The sequence below is a fragment of the Ctenopharyngodon idella genome, chromosome 12 (assembly GCF_019924925.1).
Source record: "Ctenopharyngodon idella isolate HZGC_01 chromosome 12, HZGC01, whole genome shotgun sequence".
Lineage (NCBI taxonomy): Eukaryota > Metazoa > Chordata > Actinopteri > Cypriniformes > Xenocyprididae > Ctenopharyngodon > Ctenopharyngodon idella.
Genome location: NC_067231.1, coordinates 13969490 through 13989433, shown reverse-complemented (window position 1 = coordinate 13989433; position 19944 = coordinate 13969490). Strand labels below are relative to the sequence as shown.

General features: G+C 37.3%; 1 protein-coding gene across 2 annotated transcripts in view; it reads left to right on the top strand.

Annotated features, from left to right (window-relative positions):
• The window catches only part of snx29 (sorting nexin 29), a 136047-nt gene extending 119127 nt beyond the window's left edge, over positions 1 to 16920 (top strand). For both annotated transcript variants that reach the window (XM_051915579.1, XM_051915580.1), the window contains exons 20-21: positions 5913 to 6052; positions 15717 to 16920. In XM_051915579.1, the coding sequence (XP_051771539.1) occupies positions 5913 to 6052; positions 15717 to 15846 (270 nt within the window). In that variant the 3' untranslated portion in view covers positions 15847 to 16920. The remainder of the gene's footprint in view (positions 1 to 5912; positions 6053 to 15716) is intronic.
• Positions 16921 to 19944: the final 3024 nt, after the last annotated feature.

Here is a 19944-nt window from a genome sequence, read left to right as displayed (position 1 = left end):
AAATGTGCAGAGAACACACAGTAAACACATGATCTCTTATGACTTGCTTGCTTCTTATTAGGGTTATTATAGTCAACTAAAACTAAAACCATTAAAAAAAAAAAAAAACATTAGCAAAGCAACATTTTCATTATTTAGACATATTAAAAAAAAAAAAAAAAAAACTAATAAAAGTGACAAAAAAGACAACAAAATGACTAAAACTTTAAATTTAGGATGAAAATGGAAAATACAAAAATAAAATCTAATTCAAAATGTATATAAAAACTTATAATAGTATCTCCCTGATACTAAAATAACACAGGTTCTTATGAAAACTTACTTATTAAAATGATATCACTGGGCCAGATTGACTAAACAGGGTAAATTAGCTTGAGACCGCAATCCCATTAAAGACCTAATGGGAGTGGAAAGCTCTGCAGATGATCTACTGACAATGCACAAATTAAAGAACACAGACACAGCAGATCTTTTCCATTATGACCAACGCAATCTACCAAGAGCAGCACAAATTAGCAAAGCTGATGATAATCAGGTGCGGGTAATCTACAAACAATACAGGCGCATAACGTAGCTTGGCAAACTATTGCTGTGTTCGAAATCACCCCCTGTACCCTCATTCGCTATTCCCTACTTTAGTCCACTAATATAGTCCATTTGAAGAAGTGAAGGAAAACGAGTGAGTGAATTCGGACACTGAGTGCGCCGGGAGGGCTGTCGCTTTTGCGTAGCTTTGTGCGTGCAGTTTATTAATCATTTGAAACAGCAAACTGGCAACTCTAGTAGTAATGAAAAGATTTATCTATTTTGTCATGAAAACTAGCATGTATAAACCTTAATTAAAAAATTTAATAATCAAATAAAAATGAATTTATACCTGTATGATATTATGTTGTAACCACATTGGGAAATGGATGGATGGATGATTCAGCTGTGGGCGCCATCCTCTGGTCAGACGCGGGAATTTATTTGCCGTGCGGCGCGACTCTCACAGTGCATTATGGGTATTTTCTAGCTGTTGAGTGTACATTGGTTGTGTACTCGTTATTGTGGTGCATTGTGGGATTGAATGAATGCACTCGTTAACGTCCACTATGGTTTAGGACACCGCTACAAATAGCTGTTCCCTCAAATAGTGCCCTATTTAAGGGTATAGGGAGCGATTTCGGACAAAGCCTATATGTTTGGAAAACGTCTTCCTCTGGCATTCCAAATAACACGAGTGGAGAAAATTCTCTTCCTTCTATCACACGCTCTCTTTTCTCTGTGGTGCCTCCTCCTAGCGGCAACTATCGCAGGCATGTCAAGCACAAAATGGGTTAAGATATGCTCTTTTGGGTGGTAAATAATGGCGCAAATACCAGTAAATTGACTACCACTAACCTTACTACGTTGCACGGTTTATTTATCTCAAACAAATGCATATACAAAAAGGTCGGCCACAAAAATAACTGTCCATGTTTTTTCATCACTAATTTTCCACTGCATGTCTTTAGTACATCCTGGCAGTAGTTTTTTAATTGCAAAAGAGGGTTTGCGCTGACATTAAATCTAGCCCTAAAGCTCTGGGTATACTTCGTCTTTTTACGCACAGTCAAATGCACAGCCTTGCAAAGCATACTTCATTCGACTTGTACGCATGCACAGGCGTTCGACGCATGCCCAGTTTTGAGCAATCTCTCGCCACGAGTTACAACCCATGTAAACATCTTTGTATTCTTTCATGGTAGAGTTACGTCTACTCACTAGTTCTTTCTAACCTCTTCGCACAATCTCTCGTCTATGTACCCACCATTGTTGTTGTAGCTTGCATGCGTTCCGGTCTGTTCTGTTTATGCATTTTTTTTTTTTTTTTGACTACCTTGTGAATCGACGCCCCCAGGGCACAGCTGCCACCTTGTGGATAAACAAATTAGTGGTGCGCGTACTCTTCTGATGACGAAATTCGCATCTTGCGCATATGCGTAAAAAGTGAACTATACTTTGGGCTTAAGTGTATTCTGTTTTCTAATCTTCACTTCAATTTTGTGCCCTTTGTTTGTAAATTTGTTGATTTTTTTTTTTTTTTTTTTTCAATTCAGTAAATTCCAGTTAACTTTCCTGTGTGGTCCAAGTAAGTTAAAATTCTTTAATTCTGAATTTTGCACAATCCTGTTTCTGTAGCATGGCTCTTGCAATGACAAGGACAAAAATTTAATTCCCAAAGAACACATATAATGACAAAATATATACCCTGAATGCAAGTTGTTTTGGATAAAACCATCTGGAAAATCCATAAATGTAAACAACCTCTCAGATCATGCCTGTTTTTTTTGCTACGGGCATGCTTTAAGTTTTTGGTTATCTTGAAGAAAATCAAATTTGTCAAACAGTTGCAGTCAGTGGCTACTGCTTTACTAGAGAATCGAAAGGATTCTCGCTAGAATATATATGTACCATCAGTTTTTATTTGTAGGATGAATGACGTGATTTCCCCATTCGAAAAGCAACATACAACCATTTTTACAGAAACCTTCAGTGGGAGGGTCAGCATGATAAATCACCTCTTTCAGTCATAACTGTTTAATTCTCAGGGAGAGTATGATGGGTTGTGCTGTACCAGCTTGAATCACCCTCACACTTTGTTATTTTGACGACGTGTCTCCTTCATTCAAATCTGCACACATGTCATACATGCTGCACATGTGATTGTACAAAAACGAACACAAACACAACTCGCTGTGTGGCTCCATCTAGTCCAGCTAGTCCAGACAATAGCCTGTGAAGATGGAGAAGCACTCCAGCAAGTCTTTATTGGCTATAATGGCAATGTCTGGCAGTGATTTCCTCTGTCTCACTGCCTGTCGCTGTCAGACACAGACGATCAGCAGAACTGTGCTTTGAGGAATTTGGAGAGGAGCCTGTCGTTTATGGAAAAAAACAAAATTGCCCCAAAGACAGAAGCCTGAGAAAATAATTTGCAGAGAAACATTTTCATTCTCTTAAGAGATTGTGAAGCACTTTGTTGGTTTTGCCACAAGTTGTTTGCGTGAATTGGAGGCGGGTGTTTGTTTTAACAGATCGTCTGAAGGTCCTACTGAAGCTGCACGCATAAACAGCTTAAAACATCAGTTATTAGATGCTCTTGCCATAAGAGCATGTGTGCGTGTGCTTGGCTTGTTTATCAAGGTGTTTGGTCCTTAAGGGTCCCTTGGTGAAAAGGTGTTTTTAGTATCTTGTTATCCTGATAGAATCCAATTAGTAGCATAATACATCCTCAAACTAGGAATGTGTTAGAAAGGGTTTGGGTTTCTTCGCTCTCTCTCTCTCTCTCTCTCTTACACACACACATCACACAATCTCTATTCAAGGAAACTAACATATTTGAGCCAGTTTATTCTGTTAGGTGTAGTTGTGTGCATTAATTAGCTTATTCATCACTGTTCAAATGTTTAGGGTCAGCAAGTATCCATGAAAATTATCAAAGGTGACAGTAAAGACATTTATAATGTCACAATTTCAAATAAATGCTGTTCTTTTGAAATTTATATTAATCAAAGAATCTTGAAAAAGTTAGCATATTAGATTGATTTCTGAAAAATCAGTATATTAGTATATTATGATTATATTAGTATATAATCAGTATATTATGTTCAAATGGAGCCTTTTATCAGACTTACCAAATCTTACCAACCTCAAATTGTTGCAGTTATACTTTTCTTACAAATTTATAATTTGTATATGTACAGTATACTTAATATAATAATAAGAGACTTTTATGAGACTTTTTTCAAAAACAAAAAAATCTTACCAACCTTAAGTTGTTGCAGTTTTTATGAAGTTTTTTATATATATATATATATATGGGTCAATGACGTGACGGGTCATTTTGTTGTCCAAAGGCCTTAATAATAATAAAAAACAAAAATATGACATCCAAAGTATGTAAGATAGTACAACTAGACCTCTTTTATTGAATACAAAAGGTTTTAATTATATTTTGCGACATATAAAGGTATTTGAAAGATTTTGAAGTGTCAAAAGGTCATTTGGTTTAACCGTCCAAAGGCCAATACAGCCATTTCATTTGTGATTAAAATATCTTAAAATGTAATAAATGTATATATTTTTTGTTCTGGCATGATTTTATAACATCATATATCAACATAGTGCAAAATGGTATTAAAATTATGTGTAAAAGTCGTTGCTTTGTTATGAGAAAAAATATCCAGAATTAATTTTATTGATGTCATTCGGAGTAACGAATATAAAGGGACCATTTTGGACAGGATGTGACATCATTCAGACACCTGCAAAGGACCACATGGTTGTGAAGCAAAGTAACTAACTCTCTTTTAACTATTTGAAAAGTTCATGTTTTCACTTGCTCATACGCATGTCCCGAAACATCAGGTCATTCGGTACAACCACTATAAAACATGGAAAATGTTGTAATATTTTAATATTTTAAAAACTAGTTCTAAATATAAAATATTTGATTGTCCTTTTGCTAGCTAGCTAGCAAGCTACAGTAACTAGCTAGATATCAGCCTATTAGCATTGTTTGAAAATATCGAACAAATTTTTGGTTAAACCAAATGACTTTTTTTCCATCTTGTAAAAAAATGACAAAAGCAGTGTTAATTGATTATAAAACCACATAATCTCATTGTTGACACTTAATAAAACTTCAAAATTAATTATATCTCCATTATGGTTTTTTTTTTTTTTTTTTTTTTTTTTTTACACTTTTAAAAACCTTATTCGTCAATGACCCATACATGACCCATACATGAGTTTTAATACAATATGAAACGTAGGTCCCTGCTCTGTCTCCATCCCCTCTAAAGGGTCCTTAGCCTGATAAAGTTTGAGGACCCCCTAATGTACTTTATAGTGAATATTACTTGACGTTATTGTTGTAAAGTACACAAAGAGCAAAGATTTGTACTTAGTGTCATGGTTCTCACCTTTAAAGAAAATTCTGAGATGACGTGGGCCAGAGCATTAAATTAGCCCTGGCAGGCACAGCCCTCATGGGTAAACTAATCTGACAGCAATGATCTCCTCCACATATCCCATATCATAATCAACTTTTATGCCTCTTCATGCCTGTTGGAGATGGATCACTATTAGAACTTCATGCCCTGACGACACACTAATGCTAAAATGCGGGGTGACAGACAGTGGTTTAGATGGCACACAAACACACACTTTCTAACACTCTTTATTATTGTTGGGTGATTGAGCCATTGCCCTCTGATGGAGTGGGTGATGCCAGAGCATTTAGAGGAGTCAACTTCCCCTTAGCACGTGAGACATGACTGATGTCACACGCACACACGCTCACAGATGCAAGAACTGGAGCATCAGGGCAAATTAATCAGCCATCAAGGGGACATTAATAACATTTCAATCTCTCTCCCGCTGTCCCTTGTTCTATCTCATTTGCTTTTGATGTCACCCCCGCCACAGCGCTAACTTTGATCTGGTTATCCATCAGCTTGATATGCTGGGTACAGTCGTGGTGCTGATGTTTTGATGCTGTAAATTCAATGCAGGTCCTGATGAAACAGGTCTTTAAAGGGATATTGTCATGTTTGGATGAATTATAATCAGTGTTCTCACCTTCATAATATGGAACACAATAAGGGAAATTTAACACAATGTTCATGTTTTTATATATATAAGATATTTTTTATAGATATATAAGTATTTAAATTTTTTGACCCACTTAAGTACATCTTTATATGTAATTCCATAATTACTTCTATTGTCTTTTAGATATGGTTAAAGTGTACTGTGGAATGTATTGACAAACGTTTATGGTAAACTAAAATATAAATAGATTTGTAATGATCAAATAACACACTACAATTAAAATTATAATCAAATACTTTACATAGTGTATGTGTATGTGTGTGAATTTGCAGGATGCCAAGTTTGTAGAGGAGAGGAGGAAACAGCTGCAGTCGTACCTTCGTATGGTGATGAATAAACTGATCCAGACACTGCCTGAATTCACTGCCCAGCCCACAAAGGAGACCTTACTGCATTTACTGCCTTTCTGCCAGTGAGTACACACACAAACACAATAATTCACATGCAGTAACCATCAGCTGTATGTAATTCAGCTCCATGAACTCTATATGACACTGTATTTTAGTACCTCGATGAAAGATACATGCCATTTTCAGTTGTCACTCAAGTAGGCCAAAGCAATCAAACTTTCAAATGCCACAAATGCATGCTGAATAAAGAAATGACACTGATAGTGCCATATTCATACTCGCCGTCTGTTGTGCTGCCCCCGATTCACTAAAGGAATTAAGCAAATAAGGCTGTGGAAAGTTTGTATTGAATGCAATTTGCATGCCGAGTTTACAATCTTGTGGATTGCTTCTGAATATTAGATTGTGAAAGATGCAGAAGATGCAATATGGTATACTTTAGTCAATCTTTTTGACTCCAAGGCTTCCAATTGTCCACAACAATATTCAAGAGCCAGACACTGAAACTCATTGTTTCTGTAAATTAAATTTAAGGATTTCAGAAGTTTTAAGATCTGAATGTTGGTGAATGTTGACGGTTCCCACTCTTTTTAACAAGTGAATTTACATTACTTTGTTCATGATTTACTGTAAAATGGTTAAGGATGAGGATTTTTAAATATACAGTGCCCTCCACAAGTATTGGAACAGTAAAGACAAAATTGCTCTGTTAGCTGTGGTGTCAAGACATCTATAAATATGATTAAAAGATTAATATGAGGTAGAAGTACAGAATGTCACATTTTATTATTGACGATTTCAACACAAAATGTTTTACCAACTAAGAAGAACAGCACTTTTAGAGTTTCATCCCTCTGCCTAATGTGAGCATAAGTATTGGGATGGTTTAACTTAAAGCAAATGTAAATGTGTAAAAGCTAACATTTAATTGTAAATCCCTTGCAAGCAATCAGACATCATAGACATCACCAGACTCTTGCTTTCACACTTTGAAATGCTTTTCCAGGCTTTTAATACAACCATTTTCAACGGTTGCTTGTTTTAGGGAGTTTCTGTCTTTAGTCTCCTCTTCCACTGGTGAAATGCTTGTTCAATAGGATTTAAATCTGGAGATTTACTTGGAATTACCAGTTTGGAATGTCCTGAGAAAGATAAATACCACTGGCCAGCTTCAGCAACCGACAACGACCAGGTCAGCTGAGAAAATCAACAGCAGTTGATGATAGATAAATGACAAGGGCTGTGAAAAAAAACTCTAAAATAACTGTCAGTGAAATCACCAGCAACCTTCATAAAGCTGGGGTGATGGTCTCACAATCTGCTGTTCGCAGGAATCTTCACCAACTGAATTACAGAGGCTACACAGCCAGATTAAACATCTGATCCGTACCAAAAATAGGAAAGCCAAGTAGAATTTGCAAAAACACACAGAGATGAGCCAGCAGAGTTTTAGAATAGAGTTTTATGGACAGATGAGACAAATATTAACCTTTATCAAAGTGGGAAAGCAAAAGTGTGGAGAAAAAAATAAAGAAACTGCAAATGATCCAAGGCATACAACTTCATCTGGAAAGCAAGGTAGAGGTAGTGTCATATCATGGGCATACATGTCTGCCTCTGGAACAGACTCACTCATCTTTATTGATGACTTATTCAATGATGGCAGCAGAAGAATGAATTCAGAAGTGTACAAAATAATCTTGCCTACTAGATGTTCAAGAAAATGCCACCAGACTCACTGGGAAGTCCTTCATGTGGCAACAGGACAATGACCCAAAACACTAGTACTGCCAACTCAATCAAGATTATCATGGTAAAGAAATTTTGGGTCTTAGATTGGCCAAATCTACAGATTTATAGAAGCATTTCACCAGCGGAAGAGGAGACTAAAGGCAGAAACTTCCCAAAACAAATAACCGTTGAAAATGGTTGTATTAAAAGCCTGGAAAAGCATTTCAAAGTGTGAAAGCAAGAGTCTGGTGATGTCTATGGGTCGCTCCTGTGATTGCTTGCAAGGGATTTACAGTTAAATATTACCTTTTACACATTTACATTTGCTTTAAGTTAAACCGTCCCAATACTTAAGCTCACATTAGGCAGAGGGATGAAACTCTAAAAGTGCTGTTCTTCTTAGTTGGTAAAACATTTTGTGTTGAAACCGTCAATAATAAAATGTGACATTTGTGTACTTCTACCTCATATTAATCATTTAATCATATTTATAGATGTCTTGACACCACAGCTAACAGAGCAATTTTGTCTTTACTGTTCCAATACTTACGGAGGGCACTGTATATGTGTGTGTGTGTGTATATATATATATATGTGTATATATATATATATATATATATATATATATATTGCTCTCAGTTTCTCCCCAGTAAAATATTTTAGAGCTTGGCATGACTAGAAAAATGGATATTCTTTATAAAAAATGCTCATGGAGTTTTAAGATTTCATTGATTTCCATGACTAGAAATCACACTTTTAAAATTAGGATACCTCATGTATCCACAGATGTTTAGGGGTAAATTAAAATAAGAAATATCTTTCATTTTAGTTGTTTTAGCATATTTGAATGATTGTTGCCCTATTTTAAATAACTTTAGGTCATCTTGAGGCCCCCTTTGGAATATTCCTGATGCCCCCTTCCTGAGAACTATTGTTATAATGTGACTGGACTGGTATAACTCCATTGTGATTGGCTTTTAAAATGCAGAAAGTGCACTCAACTGCACAGTGCCTGGATATAAGCCCTATTATAATGCTCTTCTCCAATATTTGATCATCATTTGATGAATTACTGCTGCCATTATGAGTAGAAAATGTACACAAACATCACTTTTTAATAAACCCTATTTACCGCCTGCTTTCCGTGGGCGATAATAGCACACTGTTAATTATGGCAAGCAAATAGCACTGACTTTTACCAACTTTCTAAAACCTTATTTACATACACAGGTGTGTTTGTGCTGAATAGAATGAGAGTGACTTCATTTAAATACCAATGAGACTTTTTCAGCACCTGTTTAAGCTAGATTACGATTGCTACTGAATATATCACAGTTTGTTTTTTTGTTTTTTTGCTTAAATCCCACACTGCCCACTCTACACTGAGCGAATGCATCAAAAACCATCAGCTGTTCTTTAACAGGAAATTTGATTTGCTTACACTCCCCTCACATCCTGCATTTTACCGGCCAATTGTCTGTTCCGATTGGCTCATTGATTTATCAGGTCAGATTTCCTTTCACACGGTGCATCTCATTGGTTTATTGTTAGCACTGACTCTGGCAGTGTGACGTGATTACAAACAGGAAATTAATAAAAACCTATTTTACTTTCACATCAAATCTGATTTAATTAAAAGAGACCCTTGGCACATTGTGAGAAGATAATGGCTCTTTGCTTGGCATGACTGGAGATAATTTGAGTGCTAAGGACAGATGAGTCCAGCTGCTTTTTTAGGTAGAGAGAGAGCTGGATGTGATGTATGATTAGGCAGAGATGTTTAGTGAATGTTTAACATCACATTTTGTCACAATAGCCCTCATTTAGGGGCTCCTAGAGTCCTTGAGTCCATTCTCTATGTGGATTGGATTACTTTTGTGTGTATACAGTGCACCGTTCACACATTGATTGTTTGTGTTTCTGAACATGTGCTATATAGCAACTGTGTTTATTCTCGATATATTTGCCAGTGTGATTTATGTTATTAACAATTCTGTTCTTGTGCTCTGGAAGCAGCGCTCAGACCTCATAGCAATTTAAACACATTGATGATTACATATCCATGCCAATAAAGCCGCCTCCTGGCAAACAGACAAAGTGGAAAGCTGTCGCACAGAGGTTATAGCGAGCGTGCGCTGCCAACGAGGGAAGCCTTTCATGTTAAAACAGCTCTTGTGTGCCCGATCCTGGCATCTCCTGACTGTCACTGTCAGTTTTGAGTGGGGATGACGAAGGTCTTTTAAAAGACTTTCTTGTGAAAAGGTTTCTGTGGAACAAAAAGCGTTTTCAGACTTTGAGAGAATTCAGCTTTGAAATGGAAGACACTTGAGGTCTAGACATCTTTACTGAGCAGGGCTGCTTCAAAGAGCCTCCAGCAAAGGTGGTCTCAGCCAGGGTTGTCGTTTTGGTTTTGATGGAGCTCTAGTGGCAGTCTTGACTCACTTAGTGCTCTAGGCAATATTGGACAAGACAAAAGACAAAAACACTTTTTAGCAACTTAGGGCCCCATCATATACCCGGCGCAATGTAACGCCAGGCGTGACGCAAGTGTTTTTTGCTAGTTTCAGCCTGATGCGGTTATCATTTTCACGTCCAGCGCCATTTTGTTTGATTTTGTGTGCCCATGGGCGTGCTGGTCTGAAAACGATGTGTGTTCAGGCCCCATTGTTGGCGTGTTACTATTTTGAGGGAACTGAAAATTACTGCACCATTAACCAACAAAAACCTGGTCTAAAGACAGAGGTCCAAAATAGATTTTTTTTAAATGTTTTTGAAAGTGTCTTATGCTCACTAAGACTGCATTTATTGGATCAAAAATACAGTGAAACACTAAAATTGTGAAATATTACTCCAGTTTAAAATAACTTTTCTATTTGAATACATTTTAAAATGTAATTTACTCAAAGCTAATTTACTGCAAAGTTGAATTTTCAGCAATACTCCAGTGTCACATTATCCTTCAGAAATCATTCTAATATGCTGATTTGCTGCTTTAAAAACATTTCAAATTATTAGTGTTGACAGTGGTGGATTTAGTCATGGGCGACATGGGCAACCGCCCAGGGTGGCATCTTGATGGGGGCGGCATGGGGCGTTCGCGCAAAAGAAAAAAGAAAAAAAAAAGGAATGCGTGACCTTGGTTTTACCGCTCATTTGCACATCACTTCAGTGATAACATGTCACAGTGTGCGTCAGTTAATCTGGTCGGGTCTCGGAGTGTGCGCCCGGATAAGTACTCTCACTCAGAAGTAAGGAGGAGCGGGGGTTGGTTTTTGTCACCTCAGGGCTTCCACTGGGGAGACCTCAGGTGACACAAGGGTGGCAAAAGGGGTGGATCGCCCCGGGGCGCCATAAGAGCTAGAACCGCCACTGAATGTTGAAAACAGTTGTGCTGCTTCATATTTTTGAGGATACCGTGACACATTTTTTTCAAGATTCTTTGATGAATAAAAAGTTCAAAAGAACAGCATTAATTTGAAACAGATTCTTCTTAAAAAAACAGATTCTTTTGATCAATTTAATGCATCCTTGCTTCTTTCAGAAAAAAAAAAAAAAATCTTACTGACCTCAAAATCTTTGAATGTACATCATTTTTGTTAGTGCCATTTATATATAAATCCATATATAAATGTGATACTTTTTTAGATAAATATTATTGTATTGTTTTGTAATATTCAAAAACAACTGGGCTCAAAAATCTAAGGGAGCAGGTTGATTGATTGTTGAGGTTGAGCATTATTGACCACATCCAGTAATGCTCATTTCGGTTTCAATATGGTTGAGCCGTTTCAAAATTTTCTTCATAGATATTACCTGCCTAAATCCACAACAAGAAGCCTCTCCAGCAGAAGTGCAGGGGATAGACGGATAAGGAGGGCTTGTTCCACAGCTAAATGAAGAGCTGAATCTCTGTTCTTAGAGGTTATGTAACATTAGGAGGCTCTTTCAGGCTTCTGTTTAGACTGCAGATCAGCCTTCTGCTGCATGGACCCATTGAATAGTATCTGCATGAGTGTGTGTGTGTGTGTGTTGGTTTGTGAGGAGCTGAGGATGGAGTGATGGATAGATTTACTGGTGGGGGGCATCGCAGCACCCCACTTACCTGCTTCCAGCTTCTTCCCTGCTGCTCAAGTTTGATTGAAAGCTGCTCAGCACTTCATTCTTCCTGTATTTTTTTCTTTCTCCCTCATTCTTTTCCCACGTCCAGCTCTCTACTTTTCTCTCTCAGCCCTATGCTGATCTGACAGCAGCAATACAGCAGAGGAGAAGCCGATCATGGTATGATGTGTGTTGCATAACCACACTTCTGGCTTACTGTTCAAATTTCATTTCCTTTGAAACCTCTCGAACACTATTAGTTATACGTAATCAGTACAGATAGATTAGCCTGCTTTCAGACCGACTGCTTCATGAATGGCTGTCGCATTATGCCCTAACAAAGGTGCTTTTTGAAACTGTAGTTTTTGGTCCTATTTGAGAACAGAAAAGTAAATTCACTGTTTTTCTACTTTAAGATGATCCAGTTGCAGGAAAAGTATGTGAACCATAGATTTTTGCATAAATTGGTCATAAAATTGCCTTGTGACATAGAAGAGGTGTGACTGTATCCAATCAAATTCCCACAGTGATGCCTTGTGTTTTATGCTTGTGTAAAGTGAGACATTTTAGAAGTATTTAGCCGCAGCAGAGAGCAAATAACTGGTTTACAGGAAAAAACGATGTGGATTTTTTATATCGTTGACTATGGTGTTTGTTTGTTGTTGTGACTTGGTTGAATATTGAATCAGATTTTATAAGTAACATACAGAAATCCATTGGAAATCCACACACGTTTTCCTTCAAATGTAGGTGCATTCAGTTCGACAGAACCATTTATTTGCTCCTCGCTGTGGTTCTTTACTCCTAAAATGTCTGGCATTCTCTTTACACACACATAAACACACACTGTCACTGTGCGAATTCGATTGGATGCAGTCACACCCTCTCCATTCCACAAGAGCCAGGCTTATGATGCCTTTGCATTGTGTTTTGGCCACAAACACGAAAACCATGACTCTTATTGCAGCGCTGGATTCTGACATAGATGATACCGGAGCACACCACTTCTTTGTCACTCATCTATGACAGTCTCACAACATTACAGCCGCCCTTCATCCCACCTGCCACCTCCAATTGTGACCCAATGTGTTTTTTCCAAGAACCTTCCTGCTTTTCCGCCCGCTTTTACTTTGCCTGCTCACTGTCTGCGCAATCACTGACCTGCACAATCAAAATAAGAAATAGAAATAAGGAATAAGATGATATAGAAATAAAATAGAAAAAAGTCTCTTTACATATAGAGTGCAGTGATGATGTGTTTTTGTAGGTCAACCTGAAAGTTAGCATCACCCTGGTTCCCTCAACAAAATCCCAATAGGATTTTTCCATTGGCTTTTGGATTATTGTAAATATATGCTGTGTGCCCAACAAAAATTTGATTCTCACACTTTTTGTTAATCATGAAATTAATTTTAAACACAATAATTTTAAAGCCTAAATACAATAACTAGAAGTAAAAAGCTTGACTCTTTCAACTTTCTAGAATAGTTTACAAGAGAGCAATATTGTAAACACTACAAGCCTGTAAAAGTGGACTACTGAGTAGTTGAATTTACCTGTTTGGCTGATGATGCTTAAATGAAATTTGTGTCATTAAGTACTCACCATCATGTCATCCCCAACCCGTAAGACCTTCGTTTGTCTTCGCAACACAGATTAAGATATTTTTGATGAAATCCGAGGGTATCTGATCCACACATAGGCAGCAACGACATTGCACCTTTTGAGGTCCAGAAAGGTACTAAAGACATCGTTAAAACAGTCGACGCAACTGCAGTGGTTCAACCTTAATATTATGAAGCAACAAGAATAATTTTTAGCACGCAAAAACAAAACAAAAATAACGACTTTATTCAACACCGCTACGCTATTTCCGTTGCAGAGCTTCAGTGTTTACGTCCAAACGGTGGCTCAGTATTGGCCGGCTCTGGTCACGTGAGCAGCAGGACGCATGCTTGTGATACTGACGCAGGAGCCAGCCAATACTGAACCCGCGTTCAGACATAAACACTGAAGCTCTGCAATGAAAATAGCATTTTTTTTGCGTGTTTTTGCACACAAAAAGTATTCTCATCACTTCATTATATTAAGGTTGAACCACTGTAGTCACGTCAACAGTTTTAACGATGTCTTTAGTACCTTTCTGGACCTTGAAAGGTGCAATGTCGTTGCTGACTATGTTTGGATCAGTACTTAAAGGGTTAGTTCACCCAAAAATGAAAATAATGTAATTTATTACTCACCCTCATGCCGTTCCACACCTGTAAGACCTTCGTTCATCTTCGTAACGCAAATTAAGATATTTTTGTTGAAATCCGATGGCTCAGTGAGGCCTCCATAGCCAGCAATGACATTTCCTCTCTCAAGATCCATTAATGTGCTAAAAACATATTTAAATCAGTTCATGTGAGTACAGTGGTTTCAATATTAATATTATAGAGTGACGAGAATATTTTTGGTGCGCCAAAAAAACAAAATAATGACTTATATAGTGATGGCCGATTTCAAAATACTGCTTCAGGAAGCTTCGGAGCGTTATGAATCAGCGTGTCGTAGCGTAGTACATTAATGGGTCTTGAGAGAGGAAATGTCATTGCTGGCTATGCAGGCCACACTGAGCCATCGGATTTCAACAAAAATATCTTAATTTGCATTCCGAAGATTACAGAAGTTCTTATGGGTGTGGAACGGCATGAGGGTGAGTAATAAATGACATTATTTTCATTTTTGGGTGAACTAACCCTTTAATGACAGAAATTTCATTTTGGATGAATGATGCCAGACAACCTCTGTAGCTCCATTTAGCCACTTTTTAGTAACCACCTTTTTCAAGACAAGTAAAAGCTTTAAAAAAAAATCACAAGGAGGTAATACAGATGTGTTTTATGCTGTAAAATATCTTAAGCTTGTTTTAACCACAGACCTTATTTCAGGCATTTAACCAAAAACCCATTTAAAAAAACCATTGACTTCAGAACGATGGAACTCGTTTCTGGGTTTTGGCCTACAAAAATACATAATCCCTGCAATTAGAAGGTCAAATTTAGTCAAGTTTCATAATAAAGTTCCAATTAGGGTATCCACTAATATACAGTTGAAGTTTTAATTGGTTTATTGAAAACATTTTTTTATTTTATTTTGTATTTAATTGTATCATTCTATCTTTAATTCTTTTTTATAATTTATCTGTAATATCTCTAATTTATTTGTAATATTTGTCTTATTTTTTTTTTTTAGCAAGCAGAGGTATACAGTACAGTACGTACAGTACCATTCCATTATTTACATTGTTTATTTATATTTATATGTAGTTTGGGAGCAGGCACCATGTGAACCAGGATCGCCACTGGCTCCTAGGTTCCTCCAGCTCATGAGTGACATAGTTGTCATGGTTTCCAGGCTGGAGTTGTGTCTGTACGCTGAGCCGCAGCTGGGTATGTATAGTGTCTAACCCTCAACTGCAGCTGATGTCTATACAGCCCTCCCTCAGGACTCACACACTGTCTCTGACACACACACTCAGCCTCGGGGGGCTTTCCGCTCAGCGCTCAACTCGCAGGCATCTTTCAGTTTCAGTTTGTTAGCCTTGAGTTACCGGTGATGTCAGTGTGCGGCCCGTGAGAATGTAAGGAAACAGCGTTATTGCGAAGGGCTTGTTTCATTGTTTATTTACCTACAGCAGGGACTCTGACACGCTGGAGCGTTTAGTCACTGTAAATGCACAGAGAACATCTAGGAGCTGTGGTTTCCTCTGCTCTGTTTAAGCATTTAGGTTCCTGGTGGGAGCTATCTGTTTTCCAAAGGTATTACAACACAAATGAACACCTGGAGTCAGGCAGGAGAAGAAAGAGTAAAGTGCCCAGGGGTTTACCGATGTTTGCGTTTGTTCTCTAACAGGGACAGCCCGACGGCCAATGAAAGTGGAGCCAAAACTGCCCGATCCAAAGCCTCCAGCCGCTTTCCCAGACTAGGCCGCAACTCGGGCCGTGAATCCCGGAATCCTGAACCCCAAAGCGGTGACCTTTAACCTCTGAGCGCAATCCTCAGAACTCGTCAGTATTGATGTACTGAGCCCGGGACCTTTTCTTCTATTATGGATGTACATACCGCCACTGTTGGCAACTAGCTGGGACGATTAACTAAATCAGCAGAGTTGCAGGAGAATGCGGCAGAATGTTCAGTTACTATTGTGCCTAGTGATTTATAACAGATACGTGAAACTTTTATGAGACTGCGATGAGAATTGTGTGATCGTCTGGAAAATATTTGCACATCTTTATATGATTTGACAGCGACACATGGGACTCACTTTTATTTTTTTTTCTATAGGTTTTGTTACCATGCTCTGCTATGTATGAGGCACAAGGCTAATGTAATTGTATTGTGACTGCACTTATAATACATAAACAAAACAATCTCTTTCCACCTTCCTGTCCACAATAAATCAGGAAAACGTATATCAGATTTTAGAAGAATGTCTGGTGATGGTCAGAACACGATGAAGCCCTTCTAAAGTGTTAAACGGGTATGTCTAGCCCTTGTTTGTCTGTCCCTGAAAACCTTTCATTGGAAATTTCCCGGGCTGCCATTATCCTGTATGACCTCGAGAGTACTGTTACAGAGAAACTGCCGTGGGTGGGGCGTATCGCATTGTGTGGACTAAACAGAAGAGAATTTTGTAGCGGGGAAGCCTCCACTGAATGAACGAGCGGATCATTTTGTCCTATTTTAACTACAAGCACGATGATTGGACATCATTTCTAATAAATAGTATTTATGATTTTTAACATGTTGTAATGTATATGGGGATCATAGACAAGAACCATGATGTGTTTAAATGAATAAATAGTCCACTATCAAATTGAATGTGATGTAGAATTGCCATCAGATTCTGTTAAGCTGTAACATACAGTAGCAGATCATTTGTGTGCTTTGCATATGTGTCTGTTTGCAACCTTTTGTACTAGTAAGCAACTGTATATGATGATTTTTCTTAAACAGAGTATCTTTCTGTCCCAAATGTGACAGGAAGCAGCTGTTTTTGCAGCCTTAGTAAAAGAGCTTAATGAATACATGAATAAATGCAAGTACCAACACACAATCTGTTTTTGTTTCAATTTTTTAAGGTAACTGGAGATTAGCACAATGACAAAGCTGTGTTTGCTGCAGTTTGGGCAAATAAATGTGTTTTAAAGGCTCAAAGTTTTAAAAAGCAGTGGCTGAATTTGAGCTTGTGACCTGTGTTGCCATAGCAACTTGAAAACAAAAAATTTAAATTCTACACAACACCTCCAGGCCACTGAGAAATAAATGGGTCATGTTAAAATGAGTTATATAAGTAATTGTTGGTCCTTTTTGTCACCTAAGCCTTGAGTGATACAAAGTGTCTGTCACATACTTTTGTTTTGCTTTGTTTTTTTGAAAAAATAAGTGTTAAAGGTTTTAAGTGAGATTTTAGGCTTCGGTTCTATAGAATTGTTGTATCATAGTCGCTTTGCTGTCATCATGCAGGAAAGAAATGCATAGGGACCCTGTCAATTGGAACACACCTCAAATAAAATCACAAAAAAAAAAAAAAACAATTGTATCAATGCACATAAAACTTTAGCCTTAAATTTCATAAAATGTATGATTTTTTTTCTAAAAAAAAAAAAAAAAAAAAAAAAAAGAATATAGGTTTAATACTTTGAGTTAAGGGGTTATAACAAACCCTAACCAGAATGTCTGAGGAATATCATATCAAAGTGAAATGTACATACAGTATTAAATACACTTGTATGTAATATAAGAGAGAACGGGGCTAGTCGTCACACTCCAGTAAATATTTCTCAGGGTGGGTTTATTTTTGAAAGTAATTTTCCTTTATGCATATACCTTAAAGCAGCAGTTCTCAACTTTTTTGACTCCCCACTTTGTTCAAAACAATATATCAGTTTAATATTTTTACACAACACACGATTATATATATATATATATATATATATATATAATAAGATAATGTTAATATAGTACATTTAAATGATGTTACTTATTGGAGCCCCCTGGGAAGTTTTCTAAAGCCCCCTAAATGGGCCTTGGCCCTCTGTTGAGAACCACTGCCTAAAAGTGGGGCATGTTGTCACACTCTATGGGGTGAAACCATTATAGGCATTTCAGCAAAATCAGACTTTTAATGGTGCATTTACACAACAACAATGTAGGCCTACTAAAAATGGAAAAGTTTTTCCTTTGCATTTTTCACGTACAGACAACAACGTTGTTGGCGATGTCACTTTTAAAGAACGGAGTGTCTATTTACACTAAGTGCAAATAGCATCCCTTGTTGGCAAACGCTATTTACACTAGCTCCACCCACCAGGGTCTGGTTAGGCCACTCAAGTTTAAAAAAGACGCAGGGAATTCAACGTCTTTAGTAGCGCGGCAGTAGCGAGTAAGGCTCGCAGAACTCGCAGACCTGGTTTTTAAAGCGATCGACGTGGGTTTGAATCCGCCTTTTGCCGAGCTTGCATTTATTTTCAATAATAATGAAAATAATATTTTAAAAGTGGAAAAAAACTGCAAACGAGTGTTTAATAATATTAAATGTGTTTATTGGGTAGGGTGTAGGGAGGGTTTTTATTCTCACAATAAAGCAGCATCCATTTAATAATTTGAATAAATATGATAATTTACACTCTATGATATTATTGCATCCTGTTAATGTACAAAAATACTGAGGTGCAAATAGTATTTGCGAAATTAAAGTATAGATAGCATCTAATTACTATTTATTCTTATTGCAAAGAACTGATAATTTTACATGGTGTAAATAGAATGTATCGCTATTTTCATCTAGTGTAAATAGCATAATGCTAAGAAAATGCTGCTATTGTCACTTGGTGTAAATAGAATATACTGCTATTTTCACTTAGTATAAATAGCATCTACAGCAATTTGCACTTTTTGCAAAAGTTGCAAAAGTTTGTCGTGTAAGGTACTTCTACATCAGTGTTATTAGGGCAGGGTTGGGAAAACTCAGTCCTGGAGGGCCACTGTCCTGCAGAGTTTAGCTCCAACCCTGATAAAACTCACCTGCCTCTAGCCTTCTAGTAATCCTGAATGAATTGATTAGCTGGTTCAGGTGTGTTTGATTAGTGTTGGAGCTAAACTCTGCAGGACAGTGGCCCTCCAGGACAGAGTTTGCCCACCCCTGTATTAGGGATACGGATAGGGATAGGGTTAGGACTACATTTTTTAGACAGGAATGTTGTTCCAGTATCAACAAAATATGTCTTACTTGACAAAATCACAGTGACCCTAGCCCCATTCTCCTGGCTGGCAGTCAGAAGTAGATCACTGCTCGTCGCAGTCTAGCACAGAGATTGTTATTCACAGCTGAGTGAATACAGGCCAGACAATCTGTGCACTTCCACTTGGATAGCCATCTAGATAATGTTACTTGTGCTCCTGGTCATGGCTTAGCAACATTTAAAACAGAAAAACACAGGTAATTTATTTCGCTGTATAGGAGGCACTATAAATGTCCCTGTCAAATCTGCATTATGAGGATGCACTCGTCCTGTGAGTTAAACATTTAAGTACTTACCTTTAGCACTCTGTAGTTTGTTTAAATAAGCTGTTTTATTCATGTGATACATTCCTAACATTTATTGTTCAGCTGAATATGATTTCCATGAATTTCTCTGCAGAGCACAGTGACCTTAGTTAAATCGAGGCTGTTGTATAAACAGTCCTGAGTATTTTAGTAGGAATTCTAATACAACAGTCATTTCTTCTTTTCTTTCACTCTTTTCTTTTTTATATAATTGATTTGCATTTCAAAACTCTGGCTGTGTGTATAAAAATGTACAAAAAAAAGTATTTTAAACTCCAGAAATATCTTTTAAGAAATGGATGTTTGAAGAAATGTTTTTGTTGTTGCTTCATTCAAAGTCCTCTGTGGTCTCAAACTTTCAAACTAGAATACTTTAATTGCAAGTTTTCTAAATCTTTATATTCATTTTTGTATATGCAGTGTGGACATTAATGAGTGATCTTTTACCCTCGATCTGAATGGCATTTAGATCCACCCAGTGTTAACCTTGTCAATGAATTTACTGACAAGTGTTATTACATAAATCCTACT